The 19,006-nt window shown below is 34.9% G+C and overlaps 1 protein-coding gene across 3 annotated transcripts in view; it reads right to left on the bottom strand.

The window, feature by feature from the left end:
• Hpse2 (heparanase 2 (inactive)) overlaps positions 1-19,006 on the bottom strand; it is a 649,448-nt gene that overhangs the window by 566,108 nt on the left and 64,334 nt on the right. For 2 of the 3 annotated variants that reach the window (XM_076834901.1, XM_076834899.1), the window contains exon 3: positions 6,675-6,836. The exons of the other annotated variant lie outside the window; for it this stretch is intronic. In XM_076834901.1, the coding sequence (XP_076691016.1) occupies positions 6,675-6,836 (162 nt within the window). The remainder of the gene's footprint in view (positions 1-6,674; positions 6,837-19,006) is intronic. 3 annotated transcript variants of the gene reach the window in all.

Below are 19,006 nucleotides of genomic sequence, written 5' to 3' on the forward strand. Positions count from 1 at the left end.
CATGAGATATCGGTTTTCAGGATATCTTTTGGATACCAAAATCATAGACACCCAAGACCTTTATAGAAAATGGAATATACCCTATATACAATATCCTAAAAACTTTAAATCATCTCTGTATTACTTATTGCTATGATTCAAGTGTACCCCAGAGTAAACAATGTTGGGAAGTAGTAGAATCTTTACAAGTGGAGTCTTGTGAGTGGTTCTTAGGCCATGGAGTGAGGGACCTGCCCTAATAAAGGTAGTTCTTGTGAGAGGAGTATGATAAAGCAAGCAAGGGTAGCCCCACTCACTTCTCCCCCACCCCTTGCCTGGCTTCCTAACTTGATATGTAATATTATTGCTTTGCATATGCTCCTGCCATTGCTATCCACCATGAGGTCACTCAGCCAAGGGGCAACCCTTACCATTGTGCCTGCAAAATTCCAAATTTTAAACTTCCAGAACTATGAGCTAAATAAAGTTCTTTTAAGTACCTTGTGTAAGGCATATTGTTATAGTAACTGAAAGCTGATTAGTACATTTCTAATGCCTGATACATCACAAGCCCTATGTAAATAATTATTACATTATATTGTTTCCAGAATAATGACAAGAAAAATCTGCACCTTTTCAGTATAGACAAAATTTTTTTAAATATTTTCAGTTCACAGTTGGTTAAATCTGTGGATATGGAACCTATTGCTATAGAGGATTGAACATCATTTGTTATCTCTAAGTTTGAGTATTTCAGAGTTTTCATCAATGAGCATGTATTACTTTAATGACTGGGGATAAAAGTTAATTTCTAAGACAAAGGCACTTCTCAGGTAAATTCAGTGACATATACTTTGGGGGAATTTTTTTTCTATAACAAAGAAAAAGAGAACAGGAAGATCATTTGCTTTGTAAAATCAGTCTCATGCTTATAATTCTACAGGTTTAATTAAATACTTAGTACAGAAGAGTTTGGATAAGAGAATTCCTTTCAGTTTTCCATTCCTTTCAACTCCTACTTATGAGAAAAGTAAGTAAAGAAACAAATTATCAAGATAAAGAAGAATCTGGATGTCAGAGCCAGTGACACGCTGATTATAACTGCTTGGCCTGGAGAAGATAAGCCAATATCCAAAAGTGGGTAGACTTGCTGGGGCTTGGGTCTGATGGAAGGGGACAACTGACCTGGAAATAGCATTAGGAAGTCTGAAGAGGAAGTACCCAAAGGTTGACTTGTAAGTGGTAGCAGGAAATAGTGGTATACAGTAAGCACTTAGTAAATACTGTTGCAAATTAAATCCAGTTTTTTTGATTACTCATTCCCCAGCCAGGCAGAAAATGAGCAGCAAAAAAAGCCTCTTCATTACACAAATAAGCTCCTTCTCCTGATCCCTAATGAAGAAGCCTTTATCCTCCCAAACCTGAGAATCACTGTTTTGGATAAAGATCCTGAAAATTCACTTATATTTAACCAGACTTTAAAATGAAATCTCTAATTTTATTCAAGAATTGTGAAATCAGAACCACAATCAGGAATTCAGAGAGACTGAATATATGTATACATTACTTCAAAAGTACAAATTCCCATCAAGTGTGCTTGAAGAGTTAGGATGATTATTTTTAGTTCTTATAAAGAATGTGTTAATACAAAGATTTTGTTTATTAAGTTACTTATAAAATATATCACATTATAGAGGATGTGATGGTTAAGTTTTATGTGTCAATTTGACTGGATTAAGAAGTAACTAGAGAACTCGTAAAGGTATGTTTTTGAGGGTGTTTCCAGAGGAGACTGGTGTGTAAGTATGACTAGACTAAGTGGGGAAGGTCTGCCCTCAACGTGGGCAGGCACCATTTAATTAGCTGGGGGCCTCGAGAGAATGAAGAAAGCAGAGAAAGGCAATTTCTGTTCTTTAACTCTTCTGGAGCTGGGATATTCCTCTTTTCCTGTCCTTGGACATCAGAGCTCCGATTCTCCAACCATTGAACTTCAGAACTTACATCAATAGTTCCCAGTGTATATGGTATATATAATGTATATACATGTATGATATATATCATATAATACCTGTAGAAGATTTTCTTTGGTACTTTACTTCACATCCCTCTATAAAATGTTGATAAACATGCAAATAAATGCCCACAGTGCTACAGACTAATCACTTTTCAAGGTCATTTTTAAACATTATTTTATTTTATTTGATAAAGTTGGCAGTAAATGCCATGGGGGGAAAAACCTCATATTAAAAACTCTGCTATCCTCAGGTTTTGGTTTTGCTACACATCCAGTCACACCCACCTGGCTTCATGTTGATAGGCAAATATACTTTCTTTCCTTGTCCTCTCAAGTGAATTTAAGATGTGATGTTACTATATGAAGGGATTTTAAAATGGCTTTCAATGACCCTAAAAGAAAACTTGGCAAATGGGAGACATGAAACTGCTCCAAGCATATGGGGTAGAGTGGAAAAAAATAGAGAATATTTAATGATATAATTTGGGCAGATAAGTTTACAGTAGATTCACTTAAGTAGGGAAATTAGTAAAATATAGAGGCAGATGGATCTCCCAAGATCTCAAGAACAGTAACTGAACTCATTTTAATAAGAGTCAATCAAAGAAGGGAAGTGATGTTTTTCAAACCATTAACAAAATTAATTCTGAAACATAATTAAAATGCATTGACAAATTATTTTACACTTCTACCAATTGCCCATAATGGCATAAACAATTGGTAAATGCAGTGAAAATGAAGAAAAGAGCTCTTCAGTTTGGGATAATCACACAAGATGCTACCAAGAAGGAATTTAAGTAAAAAAATAGGTTTTTGTCCTTGGTTGGCTACTGCAGCTTTAGGCATGGCTAGAAATAGTTAGTTCCCTGAGCATTTGTTTTGTGCAAACTGAAAGAACAGTTTTTACACAATGAGAGCTCCTTTGCTTCACTGAAGTTAACAGAATGGGCCACAACAGGGAAGTGCAATCTCTTATTCAATTCATATGCTACAGTTACACAGAAAGCCAACTTTCGGAATATCACTTTAGTTGAGGGTTTAATGACTGAAGAAAGGTATAAAACCAAAAGTGGCAACCAATAACATGACAAAATAAAATGTGTCTTGAATAATGTCACTCATTTATAATGACTGGCTTCAAGTTGCCTGGATACAGAGGCTAACTAGATAACTTCACAGAGAAAAAAATATTTAAAAAAAAAACTCATTTCATGGTAATTCACTAAGATGCTCTACATATTATCCAGAATACTAAAGAATATGATATTCCTTGCCCTCCAGGAATATAATTTCTAAATTTCTAGAATTTCTAAGCAAAAATCCTAGAAAATTTAATTCCCCTTAAGGCTGACTTAACTTTTATCTTTTCCCTTTGATTATGGTACAGGGATCACTCATAAAAAAATCAATGTATACCTTCAAAAAGGGAAAAAGAGGGAGGAGGAGGGGAGTCAAATAACTGAATCTGAATCTGTAAAAGTTATAAAAAAAATCAACACTATCCCTTAAAAAGAAGTGAATTCACTCATTATGTATGTAACATATTCAGAAAATTTATAGAGCATTCCTATATTAAGAATCATGATAACATGAAGAAGTGTGTGACATCTGATCCCTGCTCTTTCTTAAAGGCTTTCACCAGTTCTCCCTTTCATTAGTCACTCTTTTAATGACATGCACAGGGACAACACTCTCATACTCAGGGATCTACAGGACAAGCATACAATCCATGCCATCAAGTCAGTGTGAAAAGTGCAGCACATGGCTCATAGCCATTTAAAATAATTCCAGTAGTTCCATCACCTTCCAATAACCTTAGAGTTTATTTCAAAAACTCCCTAAGTTAGGCGAATCTAATATTATTTTCAAAACCAGGTAAATAATTCACATGAGAACATTAAAACAAATCTAAAACCATGTAGAAACACATAAAAACAATCTACTTTTCTAAAAAAATATGATGTAAAAAGAAATATTTCAATAAGATAAAGTTTGGGATTTTTTTATTACTTTCTATTAACTAGGTTATCACCAAGGACTATAGAATTGTCTCCTTTTTGTAAGTGGTTAGAAGAATTTTAAAGCTGGAATATCACTTGCCCTTATCTGTTTAAAAGGAATTATTACTTAAAATGTAGAATTGAACACATGCTTCTGACCTCAGCAGCTGAGAGTCATGTCAGCTGAGGGTGGGACACCTAACAGTGAGGACTTGCTTGTGAGGTGGAGGATATGCTTTTAACCATCTGACATTGCAAACACATTATTAATTTTTTTACTATATTGGAATCTTGGTTGGCCCATCTTAAAAATAAAGAATATGCCCCAAGCTGACCAGGAAACAATCACACACTTCTCCTCATATATATGAAATTCCGTAAATACCTAGGTTAGGGGGGAAGAAGAGTTTGAAAACCTCATATTTTCTTAGATTTTAGTGGCCCAGTTTCCTCATCATATTCCCATATAAATACTTTCATTGCAAATATTTCACACATTATACCAGACTTACACAAAATAAGTAGATCATCACCAAGTAGAAATCCTAGAATAGGTGTTCTAAATGTGTTGGTAAAGAAAGTCACTTCGTTTGAGGTCCCTGCCCCTTCAACCTCACCCTCCTTACCAATATACATTCATCACCGAAAAGGGAAATATTTACAAAACTTAGTTTAGTTATGTTTAAATATTATGTTTAGCTGTCTGGAGACCATGTTCTCAAGATTTATACAAGAAATCAAGGATTAAACTTCATAACAATTAGAAAACCACACTGTGTAAAATCAAAGACTTAGTTAAAGGACATTAAAATAGTTTTACCATTGGTGCTGCACTGAAATGACTCCATGTCTTCCCAACACCTGGAAACAAAACCTTTTGAACTTTCATGTAAACAAACCAGGGCATACCAAATGCTCTGTCTGCTGCAAGGTACCACTCTGCACAGGCATTTGGGTGAAAAATGTGGAAAACGCCTGAGGACTCTTTGAAGCAGCTTGGGAGAAGTAAGAGCAGGAAAGAGGCTCTTCTCTAGGGTAAGTTTGTTTAGTAGAAAGTAAGCAAGTTGTCAGGGTAAAAGTTGACAATGTTGATTCCAACAGTTTGAATTGTGAATAAACATCCAAAGGGATTATGTTACTGAGAATTAGAAAAGATTCCATTGAACTCAATAGAACACTTGTGTTTTCAAAGATAATATGCCTTCAAGCCATACTCTGGATCCACAGTTTAGGGTTAGAATTACCCTAAGCTCTTTATATGCCACATTAAAGAACACAGGGTATGACCCCTCTAATACATGTCAAAAAATATTAAAACGAGAGTGGAATAAAATGTGTCATTTCCAATCCCTGAATTGGTGAATAGTAAATATATATACATGTATACATTTGAGGTAGAGTAAAGAATCTTGGAGAAAAATCTGTTCTTCCCAAACATCTAAACTTAAACTCAGTTTCACTAACCAATTTAGGTAAATATATGCATTGGCCATAAATCACTTTAAAGTTTGCCCTCCTTAATGATTTATCAACGAGCAAAAACAGGGCCTATACTTATGAAATCCATAATCCTCTTCTCTGCTCACCAAAGCCACATTTAAATCTGGCTTTCATCTCATGCTGTTGGGTTTTCCACCAGGTACAAGATGAAAAGTTGGAAGAGTCTTGGGCTTTTTCAAAAGCAAAACAATTTGGTTGCCACTCAGCAATTCCTGGTGAAATGCCAGGAAGCCTGTAAAAAAAGTTAAAATTTTCCTAACTTAGAGTTCACAAATCAAGTAAGTGTGAATGTTTATAGCCTATCAGACATTCTATTTTTGTTTTGTTTTCAAACTATTCATAAACAAGGCAAAACACATGCCTTTGACCTGTTAAAGTTCATTCAGATCAATATGTAGATCTGCCTTGCATGTTCTCAAAAAAAAAAAAAAAAAAAGATGGAGGTAACTTGGACTGCTCTTCTTAGTTTATCTCAAATTCTTAATGATTCTCACATTCAAATATGTTACTATAGTCTTCTCCAAAGCCTAATAAAGACATGCAACTAAGCATGTTCTTTACTAGCAAAGTTTGCAGACAACCCTACCAAAAGTTGATTCTCCTTGCAGCTCTGATACATAGGCACTTCTGTCCTAGAACTAAGAAGTAAGGGAATATGACTCAGTCTCATAGCCTCTTTACTCGTTAAAAAAAAAAAAATCAAATTCCCCAAATATTTTCAAACACCATCAGGAATAGAACATTCCCAGCTCTGCCTAAAGATTATTATCTCTTTAACATTTCATCTTTATATTCACTGGGTTCATAGAAAGGGCATGCACAGAAAGAGGAAAATAACTGCTTCTTATAAGATACCAAATTTAGTAATTCTCTCAAATCTACTGGCACACATCTAGAAAGTCATATTTTTATAAGGCTTCAAGGTTGTCATTGGTTCTGTCTTTTGAGAAAACACATGCTGAATCGTCCATAACTTCAAGCCAAAATACATCTGAAAACTATAAGAACTATTTGTTTTAGAAAGACAAGAATCACCACAATTAAAAATGTGATATAGTGGGTGGAGACAGATGTAGGCTCATCTGAATCCCACACTAGTATCCCCAAGCATCAACTTGCTAACTGATGAAGATCATCAATATATAAAGCTCTAAGATTCTAGCTGATTCCAGTTGCCTTACCTGTTAATATGAGATTACTGTAAGTATTGGAGAATTGCTCCTTTAGAAGAACTAGATGCATCTGAGCTGCCTTCTCTCTTTGGAGCTCCAGCATAATATCAGGGTGCTGAGCAATTTTGCAGCCTTTCTGTTTATCCAAAGCAACATCACTTCGAACAATGTCTACAAAAAGAAAGAAAGAAGACTGGCAACAAAAGCAAAATCTAAAATAAAACAAAACAAAACAAAACAAAACAAACAAAAAAAAAAAAAATATATATATATATATATATATATATATATATATATATATATCAAAGGTTTATTTTACCCCAAATAACACAATTTGTAAGCTACAAGAGTTTTCATCAAACTAAAGAAATGCAGAAGTATTAACCCTGCAGGGTTTTCAACTCCATGACACATTCTCAAAGTTCCTCTGGTTATTTACAAATTCTTTGGAGATTTCTGTTTCTTAGCTCTCTCTGACCTCATTAAAGAGTCTACTCAGATATTCTCCTTCTTAGTTCACCTCCAAGACTTATTTATCTCCAGGGCCCTTTTCTTAATATCATTTCCCATTTTTTCCATGGAGAATAATAATACAACTTTGAATACTAGTGACTATGAAGGTCATTTCCTCCCAACAGAAGGCAAAAGGAATAGTGTATTTAGATTATACCTTTATAAAACTTTTTAATTAGATTGTCTCATCATATTCATCATCAAAATATTATGAAAGTGACAGACATTGCTGATTGTCTGACCCAAACTGTAAACACAATCCCTTCTTCCTTGCCTTCTTCTAGTCTAGACACTAAAAAGTATAGTGTACAATTTCCTAGTTTTCCTTGAAATAAAGTGTGCCTATGCTACATGGTTCTGGCCAATGAGTTATAGAAAGACATCTTAAAGAGGAACTCCCCTTGCCAAATTAAGAGTCAGAGCCTCACTAAGAAAAAGTCTTTTAGTTTTTTAGTTCTTCCTATTCTTTATACATGAAACATAGACATAAGGACCAGGGTTTTACTAGACATTTTGTGCCCATGATTCAAGAAGCTAGAACCCAAAAAACTACATGCTAAGGATGTTTTTATGGCTTATATGTGAGGTATCCCCCAAAAGCTCATGTGTAAGACAATGCAAGAATGTTTAGAGTTGAAATGATTGGGTTATGAGAGCCTTAACCCTATAAGTGAATTAATCCCCTGATAGGGATAGTGGAATCGATAAGCAGGTAGGGTGGTTGGAGGAGGTAGTCCTGAAGGCATGCCTTAGAGGTATATATGTTATCTTAGTTGAGCAGACCATCTTTCTGTTTCCTGATCATATCCTGAGCCACTTTCCTCTACCACACTCTTCTGCCATGATGCCTCAACTCAAGACCCATGGAATGGAGCCATCTGTCTTTGAACTGAAATCTCTAAAACCTTAAGTTTCAAAATAAACTTTCTCTCCTTAAAATTGTTTTCATCAGGTTCATTGGCCCCAGAAACTCAAAAAAAAGCTGACTAAAACAGATGTTGAACAGGAAAATTAAAAGAGCCTACAGTTGAGGCTAGAGTTGTAGCTAAGTGGTAGAGCTCTTGTCTAGCACTTGAGAGACACTGGGTTCGACCCTCAGCACCACATAAAAATAAATAAATAAAGTAAAAGCATTGTGTCCATATACAACTAAAAATATATACATTAAAAAGAGCCTAAATTCTTTAATCTCTATATTAAATAGACTGTACATCTCTTGATTTCTTTTTATATGAGACAAACACTATTCACATAAGCCACTAATAGTCAGTTACCTGCTTTGTAAATCCTCACCTGTTTTTGTAATCCTGAACAATAAATAATAATAATAATAGACCTATTTTATATATGAGGAAACAGATCCATAAACCTTAAGTAACTTGTTCAAATCCACACAGTCTGGTCAATAACCAAATATGGGAATTTTAGAAGTCCAGTGCTCTTTTAGAAGTAACTCCTTTCTGAGGACCAATAGAGTAGAGGAAGGGGAACAAGAGGGAGGGAAGAGGAGAGGGCATTGAGAAGTACTGGGGAATGAAATCTACCAAATTATGCTGTATCTATGTATGAACATACCATACATATATATGATTATAATACACAAATTAAAATAACAACAACAATAGGAGAATGGTAGAGTAGTGCAAGCAGATGGGGGAGATAGAGGAGAGGGAAAGGGAAGGCTTTAAGGAATAAAATTGCTTAACTATGTTATGTACATTTTTTAATATGAAATAATAAATCTCACTATTGTACATGATTATAATATACCAATAAAAAATGGAAAAAAGAAATTACTCCTTTTTAATAGTTCATGAGCTTAATATTGGAATCATATTAAACAACAAAAGTGATGAACTAAAAAGAAAAGTTGAATTATATTATCATAAAAGTATATCAGACTATCTGGGAAGAAATGTATATGATGTTTCTTAGAAAAGGTACAAAAATTACACTAAATCATAAAGGGTGAAGAAGAATATCATTTATCCTTGTATCTTCTGATAGAAATCTAAACTCTATTTCCCATCTAAAAAATGTATTGCTCAGAGCACATAGAAAGCAACAATTGTAACTGATCTCACCATCATTCCAACCAGAATCTTGAATAAAGTGCCAATATTATCATACCATTAATATTAAGAAAAGAAAATTACTAAAATGGTCAAAGATATATTCTAGATCTAAGAAAAGTACCTTTCAAAAACATTTGGGAAGAAAACAGATATGCTGTATAAATTCTTTATTAAACCTTACCTGTTTGAAATTGTATCAAAGAATACATAAACACAAAGCAAGGATATTTATCAAAGAAGACTTAATATCATAGATGAAAGACTCAAAATTCAAAATTATCTTGGTAACCTTGAACCTTGGGATGAAATCTTCAAAATGAAGGTGAAGATATGAATACAAACTGCTGCATTTATAGATTCAAGATGGTGGATTAGAGGAAGCCTGCATTTTCAGTTGTTCTGTGGCTTCAAATTCAAGCAACAGGACTACTGCTTCTCAGAAAAGTGGATGAAAGAGGAATTTCACTAAAATTCAATATTGGACAGAGTGCCTTAGAGACTCAGAAATTCAGATGCACTGAGTGAACACTAAAGAGTTTCTGGAGCTAAGTCACTGCAACAGCAGCTGAGACAGCAGGAGTGGTACTCATTCACCACAGAGGGAAGAGAGAACACAGAGAGAGAAATACAATGAACAGATTTGGTACAGAAAAATCTGTAGATCAGAAAAATAGCCAAAATTTAGCTGATCCAGGGGCTGTATAGCAATCAGGTGTTTGAAAAGCCCTCTATTTCTCAAATGGCAAGCAAACAGATAAGAAAGTGTAGTGGCATCCCTTTCTCCCCAGAAAATCTTAATTAAGCTTCTCCAGAGACCCTCACCATAACTGTTGTTCTTAGACTGTCAGCAAGAATTTCTGCAATAGAGTTTTCAGGTGGGAAGTGTATTGCTGAAGCAGGACATGATAAGAAAGACTAACCCAAGGCTTCCACAGAGGCATTTGCATTCTTGTTTCCAGGCTGGGTTCAATACCCTGAACAGTGGGGAAAAAGCTGCTTTGGAGTAAACATCTGTAGATTGTGAGACTCTGAGGCCTTCACCCTGTACACTGGATATAAAGTTCTGAAACTTTCTGAACTCAGAGTTCAGGGAGACTGATTGACTGTAGCAAAAGCCTTTTTCCCCTCTGGACCTGGCTGCAGCCAATAAACCTGATTTCTGCTAATTCCTCAATGTCCAGCCTCAATTATCCCACAACAGCAGGAGCCATCTTGAGGAAGCCACACTGCAGACTACTACTGCAGAAAACCTGGGAGGTCATAGCAAACATTGCCATAGTCTCCCAGCAAGCGCATACCATGTGGCCTAGGGTATACCCAGGAAAACATGAGTGAAACAGGCACAGAGAACCCAGTCGGATTCAAATAAGAGAAAAGAATAACTTGTTTTCCCTCTAAAGTTTGACAGTTCACATGATCACCCAAAAAGGGTAGGAAAAATGAGGAGGTAAGTGTGAATCCACTGAGGGACAAAGTCTGGGGAGGCTGCATGCATCAACAGCAGAGCTTGTGAAAGACTGATTCACCTGCCCCTCAAGGAGAATTATTGGGACACCCCTTAGATTCACACTCCCAGCAAAGATCAGAACCTACCTGTCCCTAGAAATGTGTTGCTATAGTCTCTCCAGAGCAAATACCACCCAACAAAGTCCCTAAAGCCAGATTAGATCTAAGCTCCAGGCTCCAGAACTCCCCTTATAGAATTCTGCAACAACCCCACGAAGGGAGTACATCTATCTCATCCATGCAGACAAAACTTCAATCCACAGTATTTCCCATTCCATGCTACTTTATACTGGTAAGAGAGAACCTGATAATTATTTCAACCAGCTTCAGTTTGGGGGCTATTCCAGCTGGCAGCTCAGTGAGCAACACAAACAGAAGAAGAGTTTAACAACCACCAGCCCTTGGTGGGGGGGGGGGGCTCTCTCTCTCTCTCTCTCTCTCTCTCTCTCTCTCTCTCTCTCTCTCTCTTTCTCTCTCTCGCAGTAGCCCAAGAAATGGAAAACACAGTTGGGTACAGATAGTGACCATCTATTCTCACTGACTGTTTTTGACCATCTCTGTGGAGACTATTTCTTAATTTTTCATTAATAATCTTTTTTTTTTCCTTTTCTTTTCTTTTTGGTGTGTATGTGTGTGTGTGTTCTTGCTGTGCTAAATTGTTCATAAATACATATAAACATATATGTTTCTTTTTTAATTTTTAGCTTTTCTTTTTTTACAAAAGTTATTATTTTCTTCCTTGTCTGGAGGGTTAGGAGTTTGGGTTTGTATATTTTTGTTTGGCTTGACTTCTATTTCTCTTTTTCTCCTTTCTTCTACTGCTAAGAGCTCAAGTTAATAAAATTAGAGATGAAAATGAAAAAATCACCACAGACATCACACAAATCTAAAAGATCATTGAGGACTATTTTGAAAACTCGTAGTCTAACAAATTGGAAAACCTAGTAGAAATAGATATATATAAACACATATGATCTGTTAAAATGGAATTAAGAGAACAGAAAACCTAGACAGACCAACAAGTAGCACTAACATAGAAGCAGTAATAATTCTTTTTCCAAAAAAGAAAAATCCAACACCAGATGGATCCTCAGCTGAATTCTATCAGCCCTTTAAAGAAGAAATAATGCCAATTATCCTTAAATTATTCCATGAAATAGAAAGGGATGGAACACTTCTATGAAGCTAGTACCAAACTAATAACCAAAACCAGATAAGGACACGTCAATGAATGAAAATTACAGACAAATATCCCTGATGAAGTTAGATGTAAAAATCCTTAATAAAATATTAACAAATCATATCCAACAATATATAAGAATATTTTACATCACAACCAAGTTGGTTTTATCACAAGAGGGCAAGAATGGTTTAACATATGCAAATCAGTATAGGTAATTAATCTCATAAATAGAATTAAGGACAAAAATCACATAATCATCTCAACAGATGTAGAGAAAGTCTAACAAAATTCAATAGATCATGAGCAATTAGGGAAATGCAAATTAAAACTACACTCAAATTTATTAATTTGAGCTGTCTCTCCTTTTCATTTTGTTAGTTTGGCTAAGGGCTTTCAATTTGGTTTATCTTTTCAAAGAAACAACTCTTTGTTTCCTTGATCTTTCGTGGTTTTTAAATTCTCAATTTCATTGATTTTTGTTTTTGATCTGAATTATTTCCTTCCTTCTACTGGTTTTGGAATTTGTTCTTATTTTTCAAGGGCCTTGAGATGCATCATTTAGCTGTTTATTCAGGAACTGACTTTCTTATTCTAGTCAGAATGGCAGTCATCAAGAATATGAACAATAATAAATGCTGGAGAGGACATGGAGAAAAAGGACCACTTTAACACTGTTAGTGGGACTATAAACTAGCATAACCACTACGGAAATCATTATGGAAGTTCTTCAAAAAACTATGAATGGAACCAACATATATCTAGCTATAATACCCCTTAGTCTTTATCCTGAAGAATTAAAGTCATCATACTATAGGATACATGCATACCCATGTTAGCAGCATAATTCACAATAACCAAGCTATGGAATCAGCTGTGTCCATCAATGGGTGAATGGATAAAGAAAATGTGGTATATATATACAATATAGTTTTATTCAGTCATAAAGGACATTATGTCATTTGCAGGAAAATAAGTGAAACTGAGACCATTATGCTAAATCAAATAAGTCAAACTCAGAAAGTCAAGGATTATATGTTTTCTCTTATATGTGGAAGCTAGAGAGAAAAAAGGAAAAGAAAGTTGGGGTAATCTTCTGAAAATAAAAGGGAGATTAGTAGAGTAGATACCAGAGAAAGGAAGAAAGAGAGGAAAAGGGAAAATACTGGGGAATGATATTGGCCAAATTATATTGTTATATTATGTGTATGTACAAACACATAACAACAAATCCCACCAATAAAAAATATGGAATAAAGCACTGTGTTTATATTGAAAATTAAATATAAAGATAAGATGGGAAGGTCAGAAAAAATAGAAGCTCATATATTTAGGATCTTATTAAGATTGTAGGATTTAGTTGTATATGAGCTTAATATGTCTGTACTATGGTACTATCACCAAAATGATTGACACAGTCTTAATATAAGTTAATAGAAATAGTTAATAGAACATTCAGAATACCAGAGGCAACATAGTGGTACTGCATTCAATGCAAGCCAACTGCAACATAGTGAAGAGTTTCAATTGCAAGCAGAACTTGCTTCAGATTCTGTCTTTGTGGTCACTTATTTATCATAGAAAGGGTAGATTAAAACATCTCTCTAAGCCTCAAATTCTTCATATAAATTACTGTAAAAACACAAAGAATTTTGCACTATTCATCCCATATATTAAGAACCAATAAAGGGTAGCTATTATTTTTGTTATTATGATTCTACTTGTGGAAGGGGGGGCTGGGGTTGTGGCTCAGAAGTAGAGCACTTGCCTAGCACATGCGGGGGCTGGGTTTGATCCTCAGCACCACATAAAAATAAAACAAAGGTATTGTGTCCAACTACAACTAAAACAAAATATTTTTTAATTCTACTTGTGGAATTATATCTATTTCTAGCTGTATAGTCTCAAAAAGAGAATGATTATCTCAAGTGCACTGAAAGAAAATCATAAACATGGGAAATAAATTTGATTTTTAAAATGGTGAAAAAACCAAGTGTTGATCCTGATCAAGGGGGGGGAAAGGTAATTTGTTTCATTCAGAAGGGGTAATTCAATTGATTGTATATCCAGACAACCAAACACACAAGAATAAACAGGCTCTTTATTTCCACATGAGAAAATCTTATAAAAGACACAATCAGATAAGGAAAAGGGCTACGTGAGAGTTTTCCATTCACAGAGATATTCAAGCAGAGATTAGGTAACACAAGTACAATAAAATGATTCTACAACAGACATTAAAACCTGCCAGGGCCAGGAAAGGTGGCACATGCCCATATTCCCAGCAATTCGGAAAGCTCAGGCAGAAAGATCACAAGTTCAAGACCAGCCTCAGCAACTTAGCAAGGGACTAAGCAACTTAGCAAGACCCTGTATCAAAATAAAAAATAAGAGGGGGTGGGAGTGTATCTCAGTGGTGAAGTGCCCCTGGGTTCAATCCCTAGTACCATAAATAAGTAAATAAATACATGCATACATGCCTGCCAGGTATAGGGTTAGGTACTATTATGTGAGGCAAGATAGCACGATGTTTAAAGGTAAGGTTTTGGGGCTGGGGTTGTGGCCCAGTGGCAGAGTGATTGCCTAGCAAGTGTGAGGCTCTGGGTTTGATCCTTGGCACCACATAAAAATAAATTAATTAAATAAAGGTATATGTGCATCTACAACTTAAAAAAATTTAAAAAGGTAAAGTTTTGAATTCAGACAAAGTTTGGACCTCAGTTGTACAACACGAGCTGAGTCTCTCTCTCAATGCCTTTCCTGATTTTAAAAAATTTAAATGACTTTTTGTAGCAAACTTATCATAGTAGCAAAAACATATTAAGCATGCTTTAGTTGTTGTTAACAATACTATATTACTATAATTATAATATCAAAAATTATTGGTATATATGATTATTCTTATAGGTCATTTTTAACTCTTGTTTTATGTCTCCATGAAAATCTGTGCTTTTCTTGTGTTCTTTACTAGATATAAAATAAAGAATAAAGACTCAAAACCAGAAGACCTAGGTATGAATTTAACCAATTTACCAAATAGAAATAAAACTACAGACTCAACATTTAAAACTGAGCCTCAGTTCCTTTCCTGGCCTATCAAACCGGGAAGCTGATTACCAGGATTATCACTAACCTTCTAATAGTTCGCCCTACCACTTCTCCCCTCTTGCTGATATTATTTGTTGTAATCAAAGTACTTCTACATTTTGGCCCAAATATAAAGCTATCCATACTCCTTTCTCCCTCTCTCTCTGTGATCTCACCCCTGATATATAATCCAAGGATGCCAAAAGACTTGACATATACCCAGATGGAGACAACAAGGAAGAGAGTATCTTGCACCAAAGTTGATGTCCTAGAATCAAGTTAGTGTCTATAAATACTTCTGGTCATATAAGTATGAAAATATTTATATTTTCATTCTCTATTATTTCTTCCATAAATCTTTCCATGAGTTATGCCACAGTTAGTATCCCACACTTGTGCAAGCCTAAGGTTGTAGTTCTACTTGGGACAATCAACAAACTGGCAGGCCTGCCAAACATTTTAATAGGGACTTTCTGAAAGGTATTGAAGCTATATAAACTTTCCATACAACCTTGGATGATTAGAAGACTATGATTAGAAGACTATGTGCACACTGGGAAGATTAACCTAAGTTTTTCACACATAACTGACTAACAGAAAGACTTTATACAAACAGGGGAAACCCAAGAAGCCAGGACTAAGGTAAAAATTGAAGAAGAGATAAAATTCCCCATAAAACTGAATGTATTCACCACACAGATATTCATCAGTAGAGAGTAGAAGCCTTCTGGGCTCAAAGTGTTTGAAATAGAATATATGAACACTCATTTGTTTATCACTAAGCTTGTAGACTCAGTAACAAACCATAGGAAGCCAAGCTTAAAGTAAAATTAAGAATTTTTAAAATATGTAAAGAATACAGTTTACAACTCTTGTTCAGTCTTACAATTCTAAAACCACAAAAAAAAAAAAATATGGAAAAGACATACTAAATCCAAGTAATTCACTAAAGAAAAAGCAAAACAACAACAATGGGATAGGAAAAAAATAGACAATGGGTTGCCTATGACATTTTCAACATGTTCAGTTAAAATATTACAATCCATGCCAAAAAAAATTTTTTTAAAGTCAGGGGGTGACCCATGCTTAAGAACAGATACATTTAATAGAACTAATTCTAGGTGAGTCCAGTAGATAAAGACTTCAAAGAAGATATTATAAATATATTTTTAAAAACTAATAGGGCTGGGGTTGTAGCTCAGTGGTAGAGCACTAGCCTCACATGTGAGGCACTGGGTTCAATTCTCAGTACCACATAAAATTAAATGAAAAATACATAAAGATATTGTGCCCATCTACAACTAAAATATTTTTTAAAATAAAATAAACCATGCTTAACTAACTAATGGGGAAAAATTAAAAATGATTCAATAAATAGAAAACCAAAATTTAAAAATATAAACTTTTTAAAAAGAATCAAATGGATATTCTATAGTTGAAAAGTAGAATAACTGAAATGAAAAATGCACCAGATGGGCTAAGAAGTAGATTTGAGATGCCAAGAAAAAGAGAGATTCAGGGCAGGCTGGTGGATTAGGTGGAAATGGCTTTTCTTACAGCTCTGTGACTTGGGACTCAAACAATGAGAAAACTACTACTCTGTGAGAAGAATCTGAATGGATGGAGTGACTGAGCTCAGTGCTTGGAAACAGTCCTTGGGAGGGCAAAAAGGGCAGTATTCCCAAACAACAGAACCAGGGAAGGACCAACTCCTCCTTCCCACAAATGATGCCCTGGGGAGAGTAGTGGGGTCCAGGGCTAGAAGTACATTGATTCAACAACAGCCTGAAAACTCCCCACACAATAAAAACACCAGGGGCAATACCAGATCTAATCCCCACCCCTGGAAGATTCATTTGCAGAAACTCATCTCCTACAAACCCGCCACAACTATACCCAGGAAGTGAAGCCAGAAGTATCTTCCACAGCTCCTCACACCATCCTGCTGAGAAGGGAAGCTGAGACATGGAAAGATGGTTTGGCACAGACAACATGCTCATACTCTCATTGACTATTCTGTTATTTGATTTTGTTTTGTTTTGCTTTTGAATGTACTGATTGATACGTAATGGGCGCTTATACATTTGTACACATATATGTTTGTTTCTGCTTTTTCATTTTTAGCATTTTTTGAAGGTACTTATTTTTCTGAGCTCTGTTTTTTGAGGCCTAGGGTTTTTAATTAGTATATTTTGGATTGTTTTTCTATTGTTTTGTTTCTTTTACAACCCTGTTTTCCTTTGCTTCTATGTCTTTCTTTTTTCTTGCTAACAGCCAAACTCTATTGTTCTCCCATACACTCCTCCTTTAAATTCTTTTACTTCTATTTTTTCTTCTCTACCCTCATAAACACATTCTATGTCACCTCTGCATTTGCCCTACTCACCTCTTGAATCTACAAACCCATTTCTATCCCCCGATCTCTTCTTCTATCCTTTTAATGAAGTCTATCTTTAACTGGATACATATACATATTCAGATCTGTTTATTTTTTCCCATGTATAACATTTTTTGAAGGCAATTATTTTTCATGAATCAGTATTTTTAAGACTAAGATATAAATTTATATCAATTTTGTTCTTAAATTCTTTTATTTATTTTTTATTTTTTAATTTTTATTTTATACATTGTTTTCTCTCACTTATGTTTCCTCAACTCTCTTTCTCTCTTTTCCTCTGCTAACAATCAATCTATTGATGTCTCTTTCACTCTTCCTTTAACTTTTCACTTCTACTTTCTCTCCTCTCTCGTAATTATCACATCCTACATCACTTCGGTTATATCCCTGTTCACCACTGGAAATTGTAAACCCTTTTATAAACTTACTGTTTTTACCATGAGCAATAACTGATCATATAATTTCTGATTATTGTGATAATCAATGTTGTAGATGTCAAAGCAAGAACTATTTGGCTTAATGATGTAAACTGTTTGTGCTGGTTGTTGTTATTATCTCTCTCCCCCTAAACTATGAAATACTGAAAATCTTCAAGGACACTGTAAGTCCACAGGGTAGTAACTCTATGGCCTCAAAACCAACTGTTAGATGGTTTTGAGGCCATGAAAAAGCAAGGGAACAAATCACCCCAAACAAACCAAAATACTTCATTAACACTGACACCATAGTGAAATAATTGTCAGAGAGGAGTTTAGAATGTTCATAATTAAATTTATCTGCAAGGTAAAAAAATATATATATGTAAGGGAGAAAATACAGGAAGTAGAGATAGAGATTCTGAAAAAAAAAATCAAGCAGAAATCCTCAAAATGAAAGAATCAATAAACCAAATTAAAAACTCATTGGAAAGTATCACCACCAGACTAGACCACTTGGAAGACAGACTTTCAAAAAATGATTACAAAATATATAATCTTAAGAATAAAGTTGACCATGGAGATAGATGTTAAGAGACCATAAACAGAACTTCCAAGAAATATGGGATAACATGAAAAGAACAAACATAAGATTTATCAGGGTAGATGAAGTCTTGGAGATAGATAGAAAACAAAGAAATGCAAAGTCTTTTCAAACAAATAATATCTGAAAATTTCCCAAACCTTAAGAATGAAATGGAAAATCAAATATAGGAGGCATACAGGACCCCAAATATACAAAACTACAGCAACCTACACCAAGGCATGTTACTATGAAAACACCTAACATATAGAATAAGAATAAAATTTTTTAAACATTTTTTTAATTGTAAATGGACATGATATCTTTGTTTTATTTATTTATTTTTTTAATGTGGTGCTGAGGATCAAACCCAGTGCCTCACACATGCAAGGCAAGTGCTCAACCACTGAGCTACAACCTCAACCCATAAGTACAGAATTTTAAAGGATGACAAGAGACCAACCCCAGCCCAATGCGTGGAGGAGGTGGAGGAGACCAACCCTGGCCCTAAGCATGGAGGAGAAAACCGACAGTGCTGCAGCCATCCACTTACCAACTTGTGGCTGTCCCTGCCCACTTCCAT

This window comes from Callospermophilus lateralis, chromosome 15 (assembly GCF_048772815.1).
Source record: "Callospermophilus lateralis isolate mCalLat2 chromosome 15, mCalLat2.hap1, whole genome shotgun sequence".
NCBI lineage: Eukaryota > Metazoa > Chordata > Mammalia > Rodentia > Sciuridae > Callospermophilus > Callospermophilus lateralis.